General features: G+C 42.0%; 1 protein-coding gene across 2 annotated transcripts in view; it reads left to right on the top strand.

Moving 5' to 3' along the window:
* The window catches only part of TTC29 (tetratricopeptide repeat domain 29), a 421,410-nt gene that overhangs the window by 127,268 nt on the left and 275,914 nt on the right, over positions 1 to 18,228 (top strand). For both annotated transcript variants that reach the window (XM_082264156.1, XM_082264157.1), the window contains one exon: positions 7,167 to 7,349. In XM_082264156.1, coding sequence (XP_082120282.1) covers positions 7,167 to 7,349 — 183 coding nt within the window. The remainder of the gene's footprint in view (positions 1 to 7,166; positions 7,350 to 18,228) is intronic.

Genomic DNA, 18,228 nt, shown 5'->3' with positions numbered 1-18,228 from the left:
AAATGCTCACCATCATAGAAAAAAGGATCTTGGCATGCATCTACTCGATTAGCCCGCTCAGCCCACCAGGCAGATACATCGGTCCAACCATGTCCCCAAGGGCAGGTGTGTGTAACCACCCCGTCCAGATGGAATTTGCAGACTGGACCAGACTTCCTCAGGATCAAGACCAATAATCAGGAACCCAAGCCAAATATTTCATGACCATCAAATACGGACCTCCCAGGTGGTTGTTATGGACAACTTCATATCTAGGAAGTGAACATGTGATATTGGTGTGTGCATGCTCCACTCGAAAAGCCAAGTTAGTATATATCTATTTTCATGTGCATCCCCTTGTTTATACTACCATTTGGGAGGCACCATGGGGGGGGGGGGTCCAACAGGAGTAATACTCTGCCAATCTATTATTGGGGGATTTCTAGGTATATTTGCTCTTATACATATCACACATCGTCCCAATTCTAGTAAGAAATAAGTTCTATATGTATATGTGTCTCTTCAGGGCCATCTATCCCCTGTAGGAAGCATTGGCCACACACAAGGGGGTCCATAAAGCATGCTGGCTGTGCAGTATCGCATGCAAAAACACTCCCAAATATTTTCCATCATACATATGTAGATATCTATATTGTTCCTGGTTGGATTCCACTGCATAATTTTATCTCACCTGACAGATGGCTTGGTCCTGGTATGCATAGCGCGGCGGCAGGGAGCCGACTGCGGCGTCCCTGCCAAACCGCACTTACAAAAGCTGGTCCCACCGGAAGTGACCCACTGAGGCCCGCGTCCAGCGTCACTTCCAGTGCGGGCGCTTACCATTGCGCATGCGCCAACCACAGTGGACCGCAAACAGGAAGTACACCGTGGTGGCGACACGCATCTGCAATCCGAGAGGACCAGAAGGAAGCATAGATCGGGTGAACGCGATCCTACCTCCTGCTTTGCTCCCGAATCTGCAAAATAGGACCAAAACCCGCCGATGGAAACAGCAGGCCGATCGCAGAAAACACACACCATTACAATATGGTCCTTCACAGTGATTAAACAATCCTCAATCATAGCAATAGAAGCACAACGTTATAATTGTATCAAATGTGATGTTTAAAAAACATTTTTACACCCATGGAAGGGAAAAGCATGGGAAAAAAGGTAAATACACTATCAGGCTAAAGGAAAGGTTTAAATGACACTGCTGTATTAAATCCAGGCCACGATGTGGCCTGGAAGTCATATATCCAGTTAGCCTCCCTTTGCAAAATACGTTTGTCACCACAAGGGTTTTTAGGGAAAACTTCCAAAACATAAAAGCAAATCATATTAGGATCATAACTGTGGTTTAAACCCACATGCTTGCAGATCGGTGTGTATATTAGACCGACATCTAAGTAGTATAGATGATCTTGTATTCTTTTTGAGAACTTCCTTTTGGTTTTGCCAATATAAAAGGCACTGCATTGGCAGTTAGCTAAATAAACCACACCCTCCGTTTGGCAATCAGCTGAAAAACTTGGTTTTAGGGTACCCCCTCTGGGTAAAGGGAGGTTGCATCCCTCCCTGACCCAGGGGCACTAGTCACAAGCACCACATCTGTGGGTTCCCAATCTACCCTCAGCTCCCAAAGGGGGGGGGGCTGGTGGTAGATAGTGGCTGTGGGCTAGAGAGTCCCTAAGTGACCTTGATCTCTTGAATATCATTTTTGGTCTTGTGTGAAGGTATTTGGGAATCACATTGTCGTCCACCAGAAAGTGCCAATTCTTAGAAAGAATTGATCTTAACTGCTGGTGATGAGCGTTGAATTTCGTAATTATCTTTGTGGTGTCCAATGGTTTCTGAATTTTGGGGGCAAAGATTAAGTTTTCCTTGTTTTGCATCTTAGCTTTTTTGTATGCCTTCTTAAGGTACATTTTTACTGTAGCCATGGGCTTGCAGTCTATCCCGAAGTGTACCTGCCTCTTCTTCAAAATCCTCCTCCCTGGTACAATTTCTACGCAGTCTTAAATATTGACTATATGGTATGCTTTGCACTAGGGACCATGGGTGACCACTTCCATAGTGCTAAATAGTGTTGCCCGCTGTCTCCTTGCGGTATAATGAGGTATAGACCGAGCCATCCTCGTGTAAGTAGATCATGGAAGGGTATGCTGGTGGCACTGAACTGCATAGTGAACTTCAGATTGAATTTGTTCATCGATAAAAATTCCATGAAGCTCATCATTCCTGTGATGACTCTGACCAAACCACCAATACATCATCTATATATCGCCGCCACAGCAATATATGACTAAAAAATGTTGACGCCTTTTCATCTGAGAACAGGAAGCGCTCCCATCCCCCCGCCATTAAAGGTGAAGATGTTAGATTGGAGAATATGGTTGAGCAGACTAAGGACAAAGTCCGCCACCAGACAATTGGATCGCTCCTGTTCTCGAAGGGACAAGGACGCAACTTGAACTCCCAGCGAGTGTGGTATGCTAGAATATAGCGTCTCTATATCAATAGCCACCAACAGTGAATTTGCAGGTACTGTAAGTTCCTCCAAGGTTTCCAATAAATCTAGAGTGTCCTTCGGGTATGACGGCAGCCTCGTCACATGAGGGCGAAGCTGACTGTGGACATACCTGCTGGCCATCTCTGTGATACATCTGATGCCGGAAACAATTGGATGCCCCGGGGGTTTGTCCAGGTTCTTGTGCACTTTCGGCAACGAGTAAAATGTGTGCGTGACAGGCCATTTAACATTCAGATACTCATATAGATCTTTGTCAATTATATGATTGGAAAGTGCATCAGAGATAGGGGTCCTAAATGCAAGCACCTTCTTCTCAATCAGGGATGAGGATACCAGTTTATACCATTCCTGGTTAGACAGGATGGTCAGACACATCCGTTCATATTGACAACGATCCATGATGACCACATTGCCACCCCTGTCAGATGGCTTTATGACAATGTGGTCATCATGGATCAAGTTGTCAAGAACTGCCCTCTGTGCCACGGGGAGATTAGGGACAAAGGGCATGGAGGGGGATAGTTTGTCAATATCTTTGATGGATTGTTTTAGGAATGCCCAGACCGCCAGACATGTCTGTAATCTGGGGAAATTTTTGGATTTGGCTCTGAATTGTGTTGATTGGGGGGGCAGGCTCAGTCTCCTCATCACTAGAGGATGAGGGTTCGGAGTCCTCCATTACCTGATCGTTCTCATCCAACAATTGGATGAGAATTTTCAGGGTTCTAAAGTCTTGTGCCTTAAATCCCTTATAGGGATCTTTTTTCCCACGGCTCCACCACCCTTGTCTTTATCAAACAGATATTTGAAGGTGGTTTCTGGCAAAAAGGTGGAGGTCTTTGATGACCTCAAATTTGTTAAATTTTTCTAGGGGACAGAACCTGAGTCCTAGTTTAAGGACATTGGTTTCCTCCTCAGATAGTTGGTGTGAAGACAGATTAATTACATCCAGAGTTGAGGGAACTAGTTCTGTTTCACCATAAATTGATCCAATGTCCCTGTTCTCTTCTCCCCCAGCACCTGCTGCATTGTGAGCGCAGCAGATGCTGGACTTGGCCCTAAAGGGATATCGTTGGGCATGGGGGCCACCTGATCCTTTTTTTTTGGGTTTCGCTCCCATATTAGAATATGTTGGCTGTGTTAATCCTGCATTTGGATTAAACATAGAAAGCTGCGTAGCTTCACCTCTTTGTCCCTGTAGATTACTCTGTCCTTTGTGCAGTTTTGATGTTTTGGTTTGGGGGTGGTCTCATGAGGTGAGACCATACGTTTTGAGGTCTGCTTGTATACTGGGGGTCCGTTCTTCCTTCCATACCCCGTTTGGATGGTCTCCACTGCCCCATTTTATCTCTCTGTAATATATTTTGACTTTTCTGGGATGAGGCAGAGGAAGAGATCGACACATCCGATTCAGACCTGGTGATATCTGAATTATATGTTGCTCTGTTTCCCTGTGGTCTGCCTCTTCTAGACCAAGTACCTCTTTGCCACTTGTAGGCGTATCTGCCAGCAAAGGCTAGTTTATCCTTCAGAAATGTGAAGTCTTTTTTAAGTATTAATTCTTTATTGAATCTCTCTAGATATTGAATGAGTTCCTGTTCCCTTCTAAGAAATTCAGGGCTTTGGGGAGAGGGTTTTTATTCTCCTTGTACACCTCCTCAAGATCATTGATGTACTTATCTCAACATTTCCATCATTTTTGTTGAGCATGATGTAAGGTTCTTCTCCCACTGTTTGCGGAACTTTGGGTCAGATACCTCGAACGATGGGAAGACCTGGATCCGTAATCCAATGGGATTCACTTCCTCCCTCAGGTATCTGTCAAAATACCTGACGTGCCATCCCTAATTGGACTTCTGTTCCAGCAGCCTCCTTAACTTATTAAAATAAACTTCTATTCCCACATCAGTGGCTGTATATGGGGTACATGTTTGCTGGATAGAGCAAACAACTGAGACATTCCAATCACAAAAAAAATATATAAATATATATATATATATATATATATATATATATATATATATCATAGTTTAAGATTCTATAACACACAGACTAAATAATATACATTTTTACCAAAGAAATGTAGCAGAATACATTTTGGCTCACATTTTTGAAGAAAGATTATTTATTTGTAACATTTTATAACAGAAACAAAAAGAAAAACTTGTTTTTTATTTTTTTTTTTTATATAGCAAAAATAACCCAGTGGTGATTTAGGCCCCTTTCACGTTTATGCCACGCGATTTTACCGCGATTTTGACGTGACTTTGCCGCGATTTTGAAAGCTATGGCTATGGCTCAAAACGCAATCAAATCATGGCATAGTAGTGCAGGAACTACTTTTAAGTCGGTGCGACTTCAAAACGCATTGATATGAATGGGCTCATTGAAATTAATGGAAAATGACTTGTCATGCGATTTTGCGGTCCAAAATCGCGGGACAAGTCGCACTAGTGTGAAAGGGGCCTAAATACCACCAAATCACAGCACAGAGTTCTGTGTTTACAAACAAACAGAACACCAAACACAGAACAGCGGTCTGGCTTTTTTTTCTCCCTGAAATCAACTCTAAGTTCAGGGAGAAAAGACAGCCAGATCCTGTAAGTAAAAGCAGCACACATATACTTGTTAGGCACACAGTTAACCCCTTGATTACCCTCCTGATCACCCCTTTTACCCATCAGTGTCAATAGTACAGTGTACAGTATTCTCACTGTATAAGTGTCACTACCAATGTTAGTGTCAGTCAGTTAGTGTCCCTCCCAGCCAATGTCAGGTAGTGCCGGATTTCTGCCACACTATTACAGTCGCTGATCACTGCCATTGTTAGTATAGTGTCTATGGTTGTCTAAATTCCAGTATACAGTGAATAAAAAAACCTACACACCCATTAAAATGTCAGGTTTCTGTGATGTAAAAAAATTAGACAAAGATAAATAATTTCAGAACTTTTTCCACCTTTAATGTGACCTTTAAACTGAACAACTAAGTTGAGGGAAGAAAAAAATAAAAATAAAATAAAATAATATGGTTGCATAAGTGTGCACACCCTTAATTTAATACTTTGTCAAAGCACCTTTTGATTTTAATACAGCACTCAGTCTTTTTGGGTATGAGTCTATCAGCATGGCACATCTTGACTTGGCAATATTTGCCCACTCTTCTTTGCAAAAATACTCCAAATCTGTCAGATTGTGAGGGCATCTGCTGTGCACAGCCCTCTTCAGATAACCCCACAGATTTTCAATCAGATACAGGTCTGGGCTCTGGCTCTGCAGTTCCAAAACTGTAAACTTCTTCTGGTGAAGCCATTCCTTTGTTGATTTGGATGTATACTTTGGGTCGTTGTCATGCTGAAAGATGAAGTTCCTCTTCATGTTCAACTTTCTAGCAAAAGCCTGAAGGTTTTGTGCTAATAATGACTGGTGTTTGGAACTGTTCATAATTCCCTCTACCTTGACTAAGTCAAAAAAGTTCAACCTTGGTTTCATCTGACCATACCACATTTTCCTACATGCTTTTGGGATACTTCAGATGTGTTTTTGCAAAATTTAGCTGGGCTTGGATCTTTTTCTTCGTAAGAAAAGGCTTCCGTCTTGCCACTCTACCCCATAGCCCAGACATATGAAGAATACAGGAGATTGTTGTCACATGTACCACACAGCCAGTATTGCCAGATATTCCTGAAGCTCCTTTATTGTTTCTGTAGGCCTCTTGGTAGCCTCCCTGACCAGTTTTCTTCCCATCTTTTCATCAATTTTGGAGGGACCTCCAGTTCTTGGTAATGTCACTGTTTTGCCATATTTTCTTCACTTGATGATGACTGTCTTTACTGTGTTCCATAGTATATCTAATGCCTTGTACCCTTTTCCTGAATTACACCTTTTAACAATGAGATCCCTTTGATGCTTTGGAAGCTCTCTGCGGACCATGGCTTTTACTGTAGGATGTGACTAAGAAAATGTCAGGAAAGACCTACTTGAACAGCTGAACATTATTTGAGGTTAATCAGAGGCAATTTTGAATGATGGGGGGTGTGTGCTGAGTCCTATTTAACATGACTTTGAATGGGATTGCTTAATTCTCAAACTCAGCTATATCCCCATTAATAAGGCCCCTTTCACACATATGGTCCGTTCAGTTCATTAGTTCAGTCACGTCAAAATGTATCAGTTTTCCATCCGTTTTTCATCCATTTTTCATTCGTTTTTCATCTGTTTTTCATCCATTTTTCGTCAGTTGTCATCCGTTTTTCGTCAGTTGTTATCCGTTTTTTCATCCATTTTTTGTCAGTTGTTATCTGTTTTTCATCCGTTGTCATCCATTTTTCATCCGTTGTCATCCGTTTTTCGTCCGATCCGTTTTTTTGACGGATGAAAAATAGGGCATTCATCCGTTAAAAAAAACGGAAATTGACGGAAGCGGATGAAAACGGATGTTAACTGATGATCATCCATTGTCATCTGTTTTTACATAGAGATACATTGATGTCCGTTTTTCATCCGTCAACGGATGGATGAAAAACGGACAAATGGACAGCATGTGTGAAAGGGGCCTAAATCATTCTTTTATTTTCTTTTTCTTTATATATTTAATATACTATATTTTACTTTTTCACTGCAATATGTAATGCATACACTTTTTGCTTTTGCAGGTCACTATGAAGAAGAATATAAAAATCAGTTTTCACTTGCCCAGTACTTCAGAAACGATGGCCACTGGCTTTCAAATCACTTTTTTGAATGCTGTTTTCAGACAGCCAAAAAAATTCACATTGATGGTGGAAGAAAAGAGGCTGAAGCACATGCAAATCTCGGCATGGTGGGAGAAGAACAAGGTAAGAGATTTATAATGACGCTGGTGGATATTGCTAAAGTATTGTTTAGCAGACTTCAAAGCTCAGATTTTGCCAAATCCTTTCATTTACTTTAATTTTGGATACTGTGGGATAGATTTGAAGGTTCTGTCAGGTTTTTATACCAATCTGTCTCCCTGTTGGATATATTTCTCCTCCTTACTGTCAGGACAGGAAGTGATGGAAAATATCTCTAACAGGAACACAGACAAAAACAAATTTTATGGATTTTCAAAAGTAAGGAAGCGTTAAAACTTTTATGAAGGGTTTTTAACACTATTCTACACTTTGTTTCACAAGTGACAATCAATGTGTTCATCATTTATAATGTTTTGACTGGCATTTCTTGTATAGGTGTCATCTGAACAGGAAGTAAGTAAAAAATATTCTTTGCGGGGTCACAGATAGGAATAAAAACCTGACAGAAATGTTAAGCCTTCCCCTTTCTACCCAAATATCTGGAGGCAGATTTTAACCACTTTAAGACCGGAAGGATTTGCCCCCTTCCTGACCAGGCCCTATTTTGTGATTTGGCACTGCGTTACATTAACAGACAAATGCGCGGACGTGCGATGCTGTACCCAAACATAATTTACGTCATTTTTTTCCCACAAATAAAGCTTAGTTTTGGTGGTATTTGATCACCCATGCAATTTTTATTTTTTGCGCTATAAACAAAAAAAAACAACAATTTTGAAAAAAAAAAAAACAATATTTTTCACATTCTCCTATATGACATTCCCCCAAAAAAATGTAAGAATCAACATTTTTTAACATTTTAACCCAATTTGTTTTCTGCTACATATTTTTGGTAAAAAAAAATAGCAATAAGCGTATTTTGATTGGTTTGCGCAAAAGTTATCACGTCTACTAACTACGGGAAAGATTTATGTCATTTTTATTTATTTTTTATTACTAGTAATAGCAGCAATCTACGATTTTTAGCGGGACTGCGACATTGTGGCGGACAGATCGGACCCCTAACTGACATTTTTGACACTTTTTGTGGTACCAGTGTCATTACTACAGTAACCAGTGCTAATAATATGCACTGTTACTAGAGGGTGAGCGGTGTACGCTCACCCCCTAGACTCCAGAGAGCGAGCGCCATACATGTACGGCGATTTACCTGGGAGCGGCTGCCTGTCGCAGTACATCTGCGGCGGGCGGTCGTCAAGTGGTTAAATACCTATATATTTCTTCCTTTAGGAGAACCTATATTTGTTCCATAATTCTGTTAAAACGGTTATAAGCATCGGCCTCCTATAACGATTTTTTTTATGCATTTAACATATAGATAAATTACCTACCAATGCTAAAAATGCTCTTTATTCTACTTTGATTAGTGTTTAAAAATTATTGTTTCTGTGTATAAAAAGTTTAAGTTGTATTCTATCATTTGTCTTACACTATTATGAATCAGGTACAAAGCATTGCAAAGTTATTTACAAATAAAACCAATTATCAAATAAAACAAAAAGTAACAAAAAAGTTCAAATATGAATGGGTGGAAAAATAGAAATAAGCAAAAAAATTAGCAGGAAAATAATAACTGTGGAGAAGGGAAAGAAGCAATGAATATGAGCTGATTTGGGGTAAAGTAAAGGTTTATACCTGGATAAATAGTAAATTAAAATATATTTATTTTAATTTTTTTTTTTACTTGTCAAGTTGCTTTAACCACTTAAGCCCCGGAAGATTTTACCCCCTTCCTGACCAGGGCCTATTTTGCGATTCGGCACTGTGTGACTTTAACGGACTATTGCGCGGTCGTGCGACGTTGTACCTAAACAAATTTGACGCCCTTTTTTCCCCCACAAACAGAGCTTTCTTTTGGTGGTATTTGATCACCTGTGGGATTTTTTGATCATGATATAAACAAAAAAAGAGCGTCAATTTTGTAAAAATAGCAATATTTTTCAAATTTTTTTATATGAAATCCCCCCCCCCCCCCCCCCCCAAAAAATGTTAAAATCTAAATTTTTAACATTTTCAGCCAATTTGTTTTATGCTACATATGTTTGGTAAAAAAAAATCGCAAAAAGCGTATTTTGATTGGTTTGCGCAAAAGTTATCGCGTTTACTAACAAAGGGAAAGATTTTTGTCATTTTTGTTGTTTTTTTTTAACGTGTAATGGCGGCGATCTGCGATATTTTTTTGCGGTACTGCGACATTGCGGCGGACAGATCGGACCCTTGACTGACATTTTTGACACTTTTGGGGTTACCAGTGACATTTCTACAGTATTCAGTGCTATACATATGCACTGTTACTGTAAAATTACACTGGCAGTGAAGGGGTTAACTTTATTTGAGAGGGAGGGGCTGTGTGTGTCCCTAGGGGCATGATTCTAACTGTGATTGGCTGTGGCTTGAGGTGTAGGAACAGTGATCAACGGTCCTACATATTAGAACAGTATGATCACTGTTTCTACACAGGGGAGAATGACAGGCGGCTTGTTTACATCAGCCGCCTGCCTTTCTCCCTTTCCACCGACGATCGCCGAGTGACCGGTGGACCCGATGTACACACGCTCGCTCCCTAGACCCTCACAGGCTAGCGACGTAGATCTACGTCACTCTGCCTGTGAGGGGCTGACTGCCGACGTATATAGTTGTGCGGCAGTCGGCAAGTGGTTAACTGACATATGCAAATCAAGCTTTACCTTGATCTGCAGATACATTTAAAAAACGCAAAAATAACAATGTTACTTTATATTGCGTGTCTAAACAGTTTTTATTCACAGGCCTGTTTTTTTACATCAGCTGCTGCATTTACACATCAACTCTATACTATAATTTTAACAACTGGGAATTGCCTGAAAATGCAGGGAGCAGAGTGGCAGGGGGTCATAAGGGTAGGATGTATGTAGCACATTTTGTGTACTTTAGTAATGTTTTTTTGGGGTGTGTTTTGCACTCCCAAAGTCCACAGCTTGTGGTAATACAGACGGCATCTTTGCAATTTAATTTGCAATGTATGCTGGGTATTCTATGGAGACACAGGGCTGTCTGCATGGTTGGAAGATCATTGTGAATAAGTGACTAAGCCAGATGGTTCTGTTTCTGCTAGGAAAAGGGGAGTGTGTCTCCAGTGTCACTCACGATGCAGTCTGCGCAATTTCACAAACATGCTGTGAAAGAGGCCTGCGTCACTGACCAAGAACAAGTTTGCATATCCAGAAAATATGCATGTTCTAGGTCAGCGACACAGGGTATTGAAGCAACAGAGACATCACAACAGCAAGGCAATTAATCTTTTCAGATTTTGAAGTAAGCAATAGCATCTCCATTTTTCTCTCATCACAGGTTCCTTTTCAATGGTGATCTGCTGCCCAGGCTAACCTGTGTGGGGCCATCTTTATATTATACCAGGATACTTTTTCTGCAATAAATGTTTTGCAAGGGGAGATATGGCCCTGATAAACAAAGGAAAAAGTGTTTGTGTCGTTGCCCATGGAGGATTTTGACAGATTCTAAAGGAGACTAAGTAGGCTTTTCTAAATGTATCTTCTACTAAGTCTCCCATTGCTAGTGACTGGGCTAATCCCTAAAGAGTAAACAGAATTTTATAGTCATTCATTGAGGGACACAGCACTGTAGATACTGTATGTGGGTTATACTGCTTCCCACAGGATGTTTGGACACCCTCAAAACAAAAATAATTGAGCCAGGCCCCATTTAGCCCCACCTCCAACCATCATGCTTCAGCTTTTGCTGGTGTCCTAGGAGGTTGGACACCTTTCCCTCAGCTCTTATATTTTTTTACTGCAATTTTTCTCTTCAGTCAAGATATTTGTTACACCGTGGATATTTTTTCTTTAGTAACTTCAAGTCAACAGTCAAGACCTCATTCCCATACCTCATACCCACTGCTTGAGCTAGTCTCTTTACTGCAGCTATCCAAATTGATCTGTGCTCAGCATTAGCTTTGGAGTCCATACCTGGGCTAGCCTGGAATGGGACATTCAGGCACTAAGCTCTCTGTATTTTGGTACTTTTGAGACCTTAGTGTACTGTTTTAGTTAGCCGCAGGGTAATCTCCAAGTCCAGAGCAGCGGCACAGGTTCCTGTTACTGTCTGTGATTCACACTCAGAGCCTTCCCAACCTTTTGCTGAGGAGCCTGTTTTTCAGCAAGTCCCATATAACTAAGCTTTAAAAAAATGATTCATCCTCCTCTGATTGATGCAGTGCATCCTACCCTTTAGTTGGGGCATCAACATGTTGTTACAGGCATTGGGTCCCGAAGAGCTGTGGCTACTAGGCCCTTCCCATTATATTCTGCTTGTGAAACTGTCCTTCACGAGGACTGAAAAAAACTGTGTAGAAGATTTTTTTTCTTTTCAAGCATATTTGTTGACAAGTGGTCTTTGCCCACCTAACAACATAACACCAAACAGGTTAATAACGTCCTTATCATTAAGGGTTTCAGTGACTTTCACTTGAATTCTGTTCTAAGGTGTCAGTTTGAGTTATCTGGTAAAACTGCCTAACCCTTATTGGTAGCACAACAGAATATGTTAGATTATATTACTGGTGGTGTGACATCCATGTTAGAGTGGATTAATGCTCTAAAAAGGTTTAACTGTCATAACCTAGAGCTTTTGGAATAAATGTCTAAGGCTGGGTTCACACATGTGCAGTGCAAATTGAAGCTCCATTTTTACAGCTAATAAAGTAGTTATTCAGCGTTTCAGGTCAGTTTTTGATCAGGATCAGGTCAGGATTGCATCTGGATCAGGTCAGGATTTTATGCTGTTCTCAACTGAATGACATGTGCGATTCAGAAGTGTTCCCATAAAAGTCAATGGGCCTAAATTTGCACCTGAGACGAACCACACTGCTCAGAAAACTGACAGGACTCTTTTTCAATTAGCACTGAGGCTGGGTTCACACTAGTGCAAATTGGATGCGGTTTTCTCTGCTTCTAATTTGCATGACAGGAGAGTGTGCCTGACTCTCAATGGAGAGTCACACATCTCCATGGCAGCTGCAGAGTGGATTGCACAGGGGCCCTGTGCTTCTTTGGCTCAGTTTCAGCTCCGAATTCAGGAAAAAATGTGGGCCTAATCTGTCCCTGAAACAGGGAACAGGGATGCACAGGACCCCTGCTGTGAGCTAAAGCTTTGCATTTTGTCTGCGATGGCCTCCTACAAGTAACTAGGCATGTCTTTCATATGGGCCTAATGTGTGTTCACATGTGTAGGGTGCATTAGTGTTGTGTCTGAAATAACTTTTTAAGCTCAGAAGGTCTGTAGACAAGAACAAGCCCATTCTCCCTCTGCTTCTAAAGTGAACCCTGTAGTCATTCACAGTTATCCCCCATTCAAGCAGCAGATCTGAAGGCCACAAATCTTTGGCTTCATCTGCTCAGCTCTGCATAAAGTTACACCCCCACTTTTCAGTGTGGGAGTTTGTCTGTTCTGCCCAGTAACTTTGTATCGTACCTTATCTGTTTGTATCTTGGAAAATTTGATAATCAGGTTCCCCTAAAGCTCCAAATTTAAAGGATAAGTTCACCTTTAGTAACACATTACATGTTACACCTGTATCCCTGATCCCGACTGTGACAGTGGGTGGAGGGTTTTTTCCCCACACCGCTATCACATTTTAAAATTGGTGCCACTGTGCAGGGCTCTACCTACATGGATGTATCATTCATTCACAGGAATCTGTGAATGAAAAAACTACAAGCTACAATCACTACCGCGGCAGATGGATTTGTAGTTAGAATGAACTGCAGGTGTGTTGATAAGCACACCTATAGTTCATTCACACTGCATACAGCTCAGGAACTGTCTGCCCATACAGAGGTACAATCAGAGAGCTCTAGGCAGTGTATGAAGGAATAAATGCAATAAATCAATAAATCAAAATAAGACAGCGCCAAAGGAAATGAATAATAAAGTGAAATGCCAATATATAAACAATATCATAAGAGCCGGTTCACGTAGCAGCGACCCGACTTGCCGGGGCGACCTGTCATATCATTGAAGTCAATGCAGGTCGCTCCAGGTCGCCCCAAAGAAGCTCAGAACCCTTTTTCTAAGTCGGAGCGACTTGTGTCGCTCCTATTAGAACGGGTCCTGTGCTAATCTATGGCAGGCGACTTGTCAGGCGACCAGGTCGCCTGACAAGTCGCCCCAGTGTGAACCGGCTCTAAATCAGTGGTTATGCACAGTGAAACATAAGGCGCAAGTGCTGCTGAACCAAAAATATGCAATAATGTGACAGTAAGATATTGATCACTAGCAAAAAGTGTCACAGTGATTATAAAGTGCAAGTGCTATAAGCAAAATCTAATGTGACAGTGATTCATAAAATCCAAAAATAATCAAAATGATCAAATAAAGTGACAAGTACATATAAAATAATCTTCAGTGTTGTGCAAAAATGCAATAAAGGTGCTGGTGCTGATGCTCCAATACCATAAAGGTGACTCCGTGTGCTGGTAATGGTAATACTAGCAGCTCACCTCCCTGTCTGGCTCACAGATTATAATGAGCCAGACACGCAGATTGCACCTATGTGCTCAAGATAATGGATTTATCACCTCCTCCTTCTCCTCTCACAGTATAGGGATGCCTACTAACAGGTATAGGTAAATGGACAGCCAGACACGCTCTATATTCAATATAGGAATTGGGGTAGTGGGAACGTCACCTCCTTCCTTCTCCTTTCTCAGATTAGTGGTGCCATGTATAAAAATAAACACAATATCCTAGTGCTCTCCATTTTAAATGTTTATTAAATAACAATAATAGTAAGAAACTCACATCTCACGGCAATCAGCCAGTGTGGGCATGACAGGCAGGAAGTGTACCAACATGTGTGAACAGGCTCCTCCCCCTTACCTGTCACGTCGACCAATCGACTTCCTCAGCCTCAGCCAGTGTGGGCATGAAAGGCAGGAAATGTACCAGCATGTGTGAACAGGCTCCTCCCCCGTACACGCTACGTCGACCAAGGTGCAATGTGCACAACACCGAAGATTATTTTATATGGACTTGTCACTTTATTTATTTGATCATTTTGATTATTTTTGGATTTTATGAATCACTGTCACATTAGATTTTGCTTATAGCACTTGCACTTTAAAAAAACTGTGACACTTTTTGCTGGTGAGCAATATCTTAATGTCACATTATTGCATATTTTTGGTTCAGCAGCACTTGCACCATATGTTTCACTGTGCATAACCACTGATTTATGATAATATTGTTTATATATTGGCATTTCACTTTATTATTAATTTCCTTTGGCGCTGCATTATTTTGATTTATAGCATATATTTTGTTATGTGGAAGCACTGAATGTATGCTGCCATTAGTACTTTGACACATCTTTACTAGTCATTTTTGGTTTAGCGCTGATTTTATTCACATTTTTTAGTGTATGAAGGAGCCTGACTTTGCAACCAAGATCTGCTGAACGTGGGTGCAATGCTCTGCAGGCTTCTAAGAAAAACAAAATCATAAATGCATATTTGTTTACATGCAAAAACGGGAATTTTTTTTTTTTAGAAGGTAAACTTAGCCTTTAAAGTGGAGTTCCACCCTAAAATTAAACTTACCTCCATCTTCTCGCTCCGGGTCACCTGAAAAACAAATGGATAATCGCGATTTTTTTTTTTTTTACTTACCCCGTTTAGAAGAAAATATACTTACCTTACTTCCTCTTCCTCCCCTCGGCGGCCACGGCAATTCGTCACTTCCTGGCTTTGCAATGATTCCTGGGAGCTGAACGTCATCGCTCCCAGGAATCAATGCGCCTGCACCGGCCCCGACGTCAGTTCCAGCGCAGCCGCCGTCATACCTTGGTAAACAGCTTCTGGGCATGCCCAGAAGCTGTGCAGGGATGACGCTGCGGCACCGGAAGTGACGGCAGGGCCGGTGCAGTGCATCGTGGGACCGAAGAAGATGGAAGAGGACACAGAAGAGGATCGCGCTGGCTTCAAGCTGCCCACACCTGAGATGGCAGCGCTGGACAATACATTTTCAAGGTGAGTATTTCTTCTTGCAGGCAAGTGTAACCCGGGATAGATCAGAGGCTAGCCATTGCGGTATGCACTAGCCCTGACTGTCCCGAGGGTATTTTTATTAAAAAAAAATGTCCCAGGGTGGAACTCCGCTTTAAGTAGCTCTATTTGACTTACTTAAAGCGGTGTTCCAGCTGGGGAAAAAAATTAAAAGTCAGCAGCCACAAATACTGTAGCTGTTGACTTTTAATATATAGACACTTACCTGTCCAGAAAAATCACGATGTCGGAACCCCAGCCGATTTTCAGATCGGCTGCCAGATGCTGCCACTTCCATTCGTTGTAGGGGAAACCGGCAGTGAAGCCTTTCTGCAGTGGGGGGAAGAAGGAGGGGCCTGAAATTTAGAGGGAGGGCACTGCGGCGCTGTCTCCTGGAAGTAGGGAAGGGTACCTGTCAAAAACAGGAACCGTTCCCCCCTCCCCCCTAAAAAGTGCCAAATGTGGCCCCAGAGGGGGGGGGGGGGAAGCAGCTCAGTGGAGGCTCCACTTTTGGATGGAGCTGTGTTTTAAAGTGAAAGTAAAACTCCCTATCGTTTTCAGCCAAGAAAGCTGCCATCTTGGCCTCTGTTTAATCTTCAACTGCAATTATGCTGAGCATGTGATCAGTTATGACACAAGCCATTGAATGGTTTGACAGTTTGGTTGAAAACACAACCAATGTGACAGTTAGCATTCCCAGCATGCCGGGAAAGTAACTTTTTTTTAAACTGTTAAATCAATGGGTTTACTTTCACTTTAACATCTGCTTCTGCCATTATTGCACCCCATTTTACTTTTTTTTCAGAGAATTTATAGGGTTTTCTATCCTATTCTGTTCTATCATCTCAGATATCCTGACACATGAGTCAAGAATCAGCCAGTCCCTGCTGAACTGGCTGAATTTGGATCCATCTACAGCCACTTCTCATGAAAACTGCTGAGTTCTGCTCACTGTGGACACTATCTCTTCCTTTATCTTCTTTACAATACTTTTCCAGTCAGCTTCTATAAAGCAGACAATTTTCAGATTCCTAAATCAGATATTTCCTAAGGCCCCTTTCACACAGGCGGACCGTTCAGATCCGCCTGTCCGTTTTTTTGGCGGATCTGAACGGTCCCCCCATGCATCTCTATGGGGGATCGGATGTCAGCGGAGACATGTCCGCTGACACCCGATCCGATCCGTCAAATCTGGACGGATGGAAACCCTATTTTCCATCCGTCCAGCGGATCGGATGGGATCGGGTGAGAACGGACTGACGGTCCGTTCCCATCCGATTTCCCCCATAGAGATGCATGAGGAACTGTCAGCTGTGTCTCCGCACACAGCGCGGAGACACAGCTGTCCTCCTGCTGCTCAGCGGGGGATCGGCGGCTCGATCCCCCGCTGAGAAAAACGGACTCCGTCCAACGGACGGAGTGTGTGAAAGGAGCCTTACTTGAACAGAGACCTTCACCTGAGGGTGCTAATTTCCTCTTTGCAAAGAAGCATTCATCCCTCATATTCCTGTACCTCCCTGGAAAGTCAGCAGACAACACTCTCTATCATCTGACAGTACTCTTCCCCTAAGTATGATATTGTACATTCAGTGGGCTTTGTGTAACCTATTTCCTGTAATAGTTCCTCTTCAGCCTCAGCCAGTGTGGGCATGAAAGGCAGGAAATGTACCAGCATGTGTGAACAGGCTCCTCCCCCGTACACGCTACGTCGACCAAGGTGCAATGTGCACAACACCGAAGATTATTTTATATGGACTTGTCACTTTATTTATTTGATCATTTTGATTATTTTTGGATTTTATGAATCACTGTCACATTAGATTTTGCTTATAGCACTTGCACTTTAAAAAAACTGTGACACTTTTTGCTGGTGAGCAATATCTTAATGTCACATTATTGCATATTTTTGGTTCAGCAGCACTTGCACCATATGTTTCACTGTGCATAACCACTGATTTATGATAATATTGTTTATATATTGGCATTTCACTTTATTATTAATTTCCTTTGGCGCTGCATTATTTTGATTTATAGCATATATTTTGTTATGTGGAAGCACTGAATGTATGCTGCCATTAGTACTTTGACACATCTTTACTAGTCATTTTTGGTTTAGCGCTGATTTTATTCACATTTTTTAGTGTATGAAGGAGCCTGACTTTGCAACCAAGATCTGCTGAACGTGGGTGCAATGCTCTGCAGGCTTCTAAGAAAAACAAAATCATAAATGCATATTTGTTTACATGCAAAAACGGGAATTTTTTTTTTTTAGAAGGTAAACTTAGCCTTTAAAGTGGAGTTCCACCCTAAAATTAAACTTACCTCCATCTTCTCGCTCCGGGTCACCTGAAAAACAAATGGATAATCGCGATTTTTTTTTTTTTTACTTACCCCGTTTAGAAGAAAATATACTTACCTTACTTCCTCTTCCTCCCCTCGGCGGCCACGGCAATTCGTCACTTCCTGGCTTTGCAATGATTCCTGGGAGCTGAACGTCATCGCTCCCAGGAATCAATGCGCCTGCACCGGCCCCGACGTCAGTTCCAGCGCAGCCGCCGTCATACCTTGGTAAACAGCTTCTGGGCATGCCCAGAAGCTGTGCAGGGATGACGCTGCGGCACCGGAAGTGACGGCAGGGCCGGTGCAGTGCATCGTGGGACCGAAGAAGATGGAAGAGGACACAGAAGAGGATCGCGCTGGCTTCAAGCTGCCCACACCTGAGATGGCAGCGCTGGACAATACATTTTCAAGGTGAGTATTTCTTCTTGCAGGCAAGTGTAACCCGGGATAGATCAGAGGCTAGCCATTGCGGTATGCACTAGCCCTGACTGTCCCGAGGGTAT

The sequence above is a fragment of the Pelophylax lessonae genome (assembly GCF_965119305.1).
Source record: "Pelophylax lessonae genome assembly, chromosome: 1".
Classification (NCBI taxonomy): domain Eukaryota; kingdom Metazoa; phylum Chordata; class Amphibia; order Anura; family Ranidae; genus Pelophylax; species Pelophylax lessonae.
Note: the sequence above shows the minus strand (reverse complement) of the source record. Positions and strands in the feature narration are given on the sequence as shown.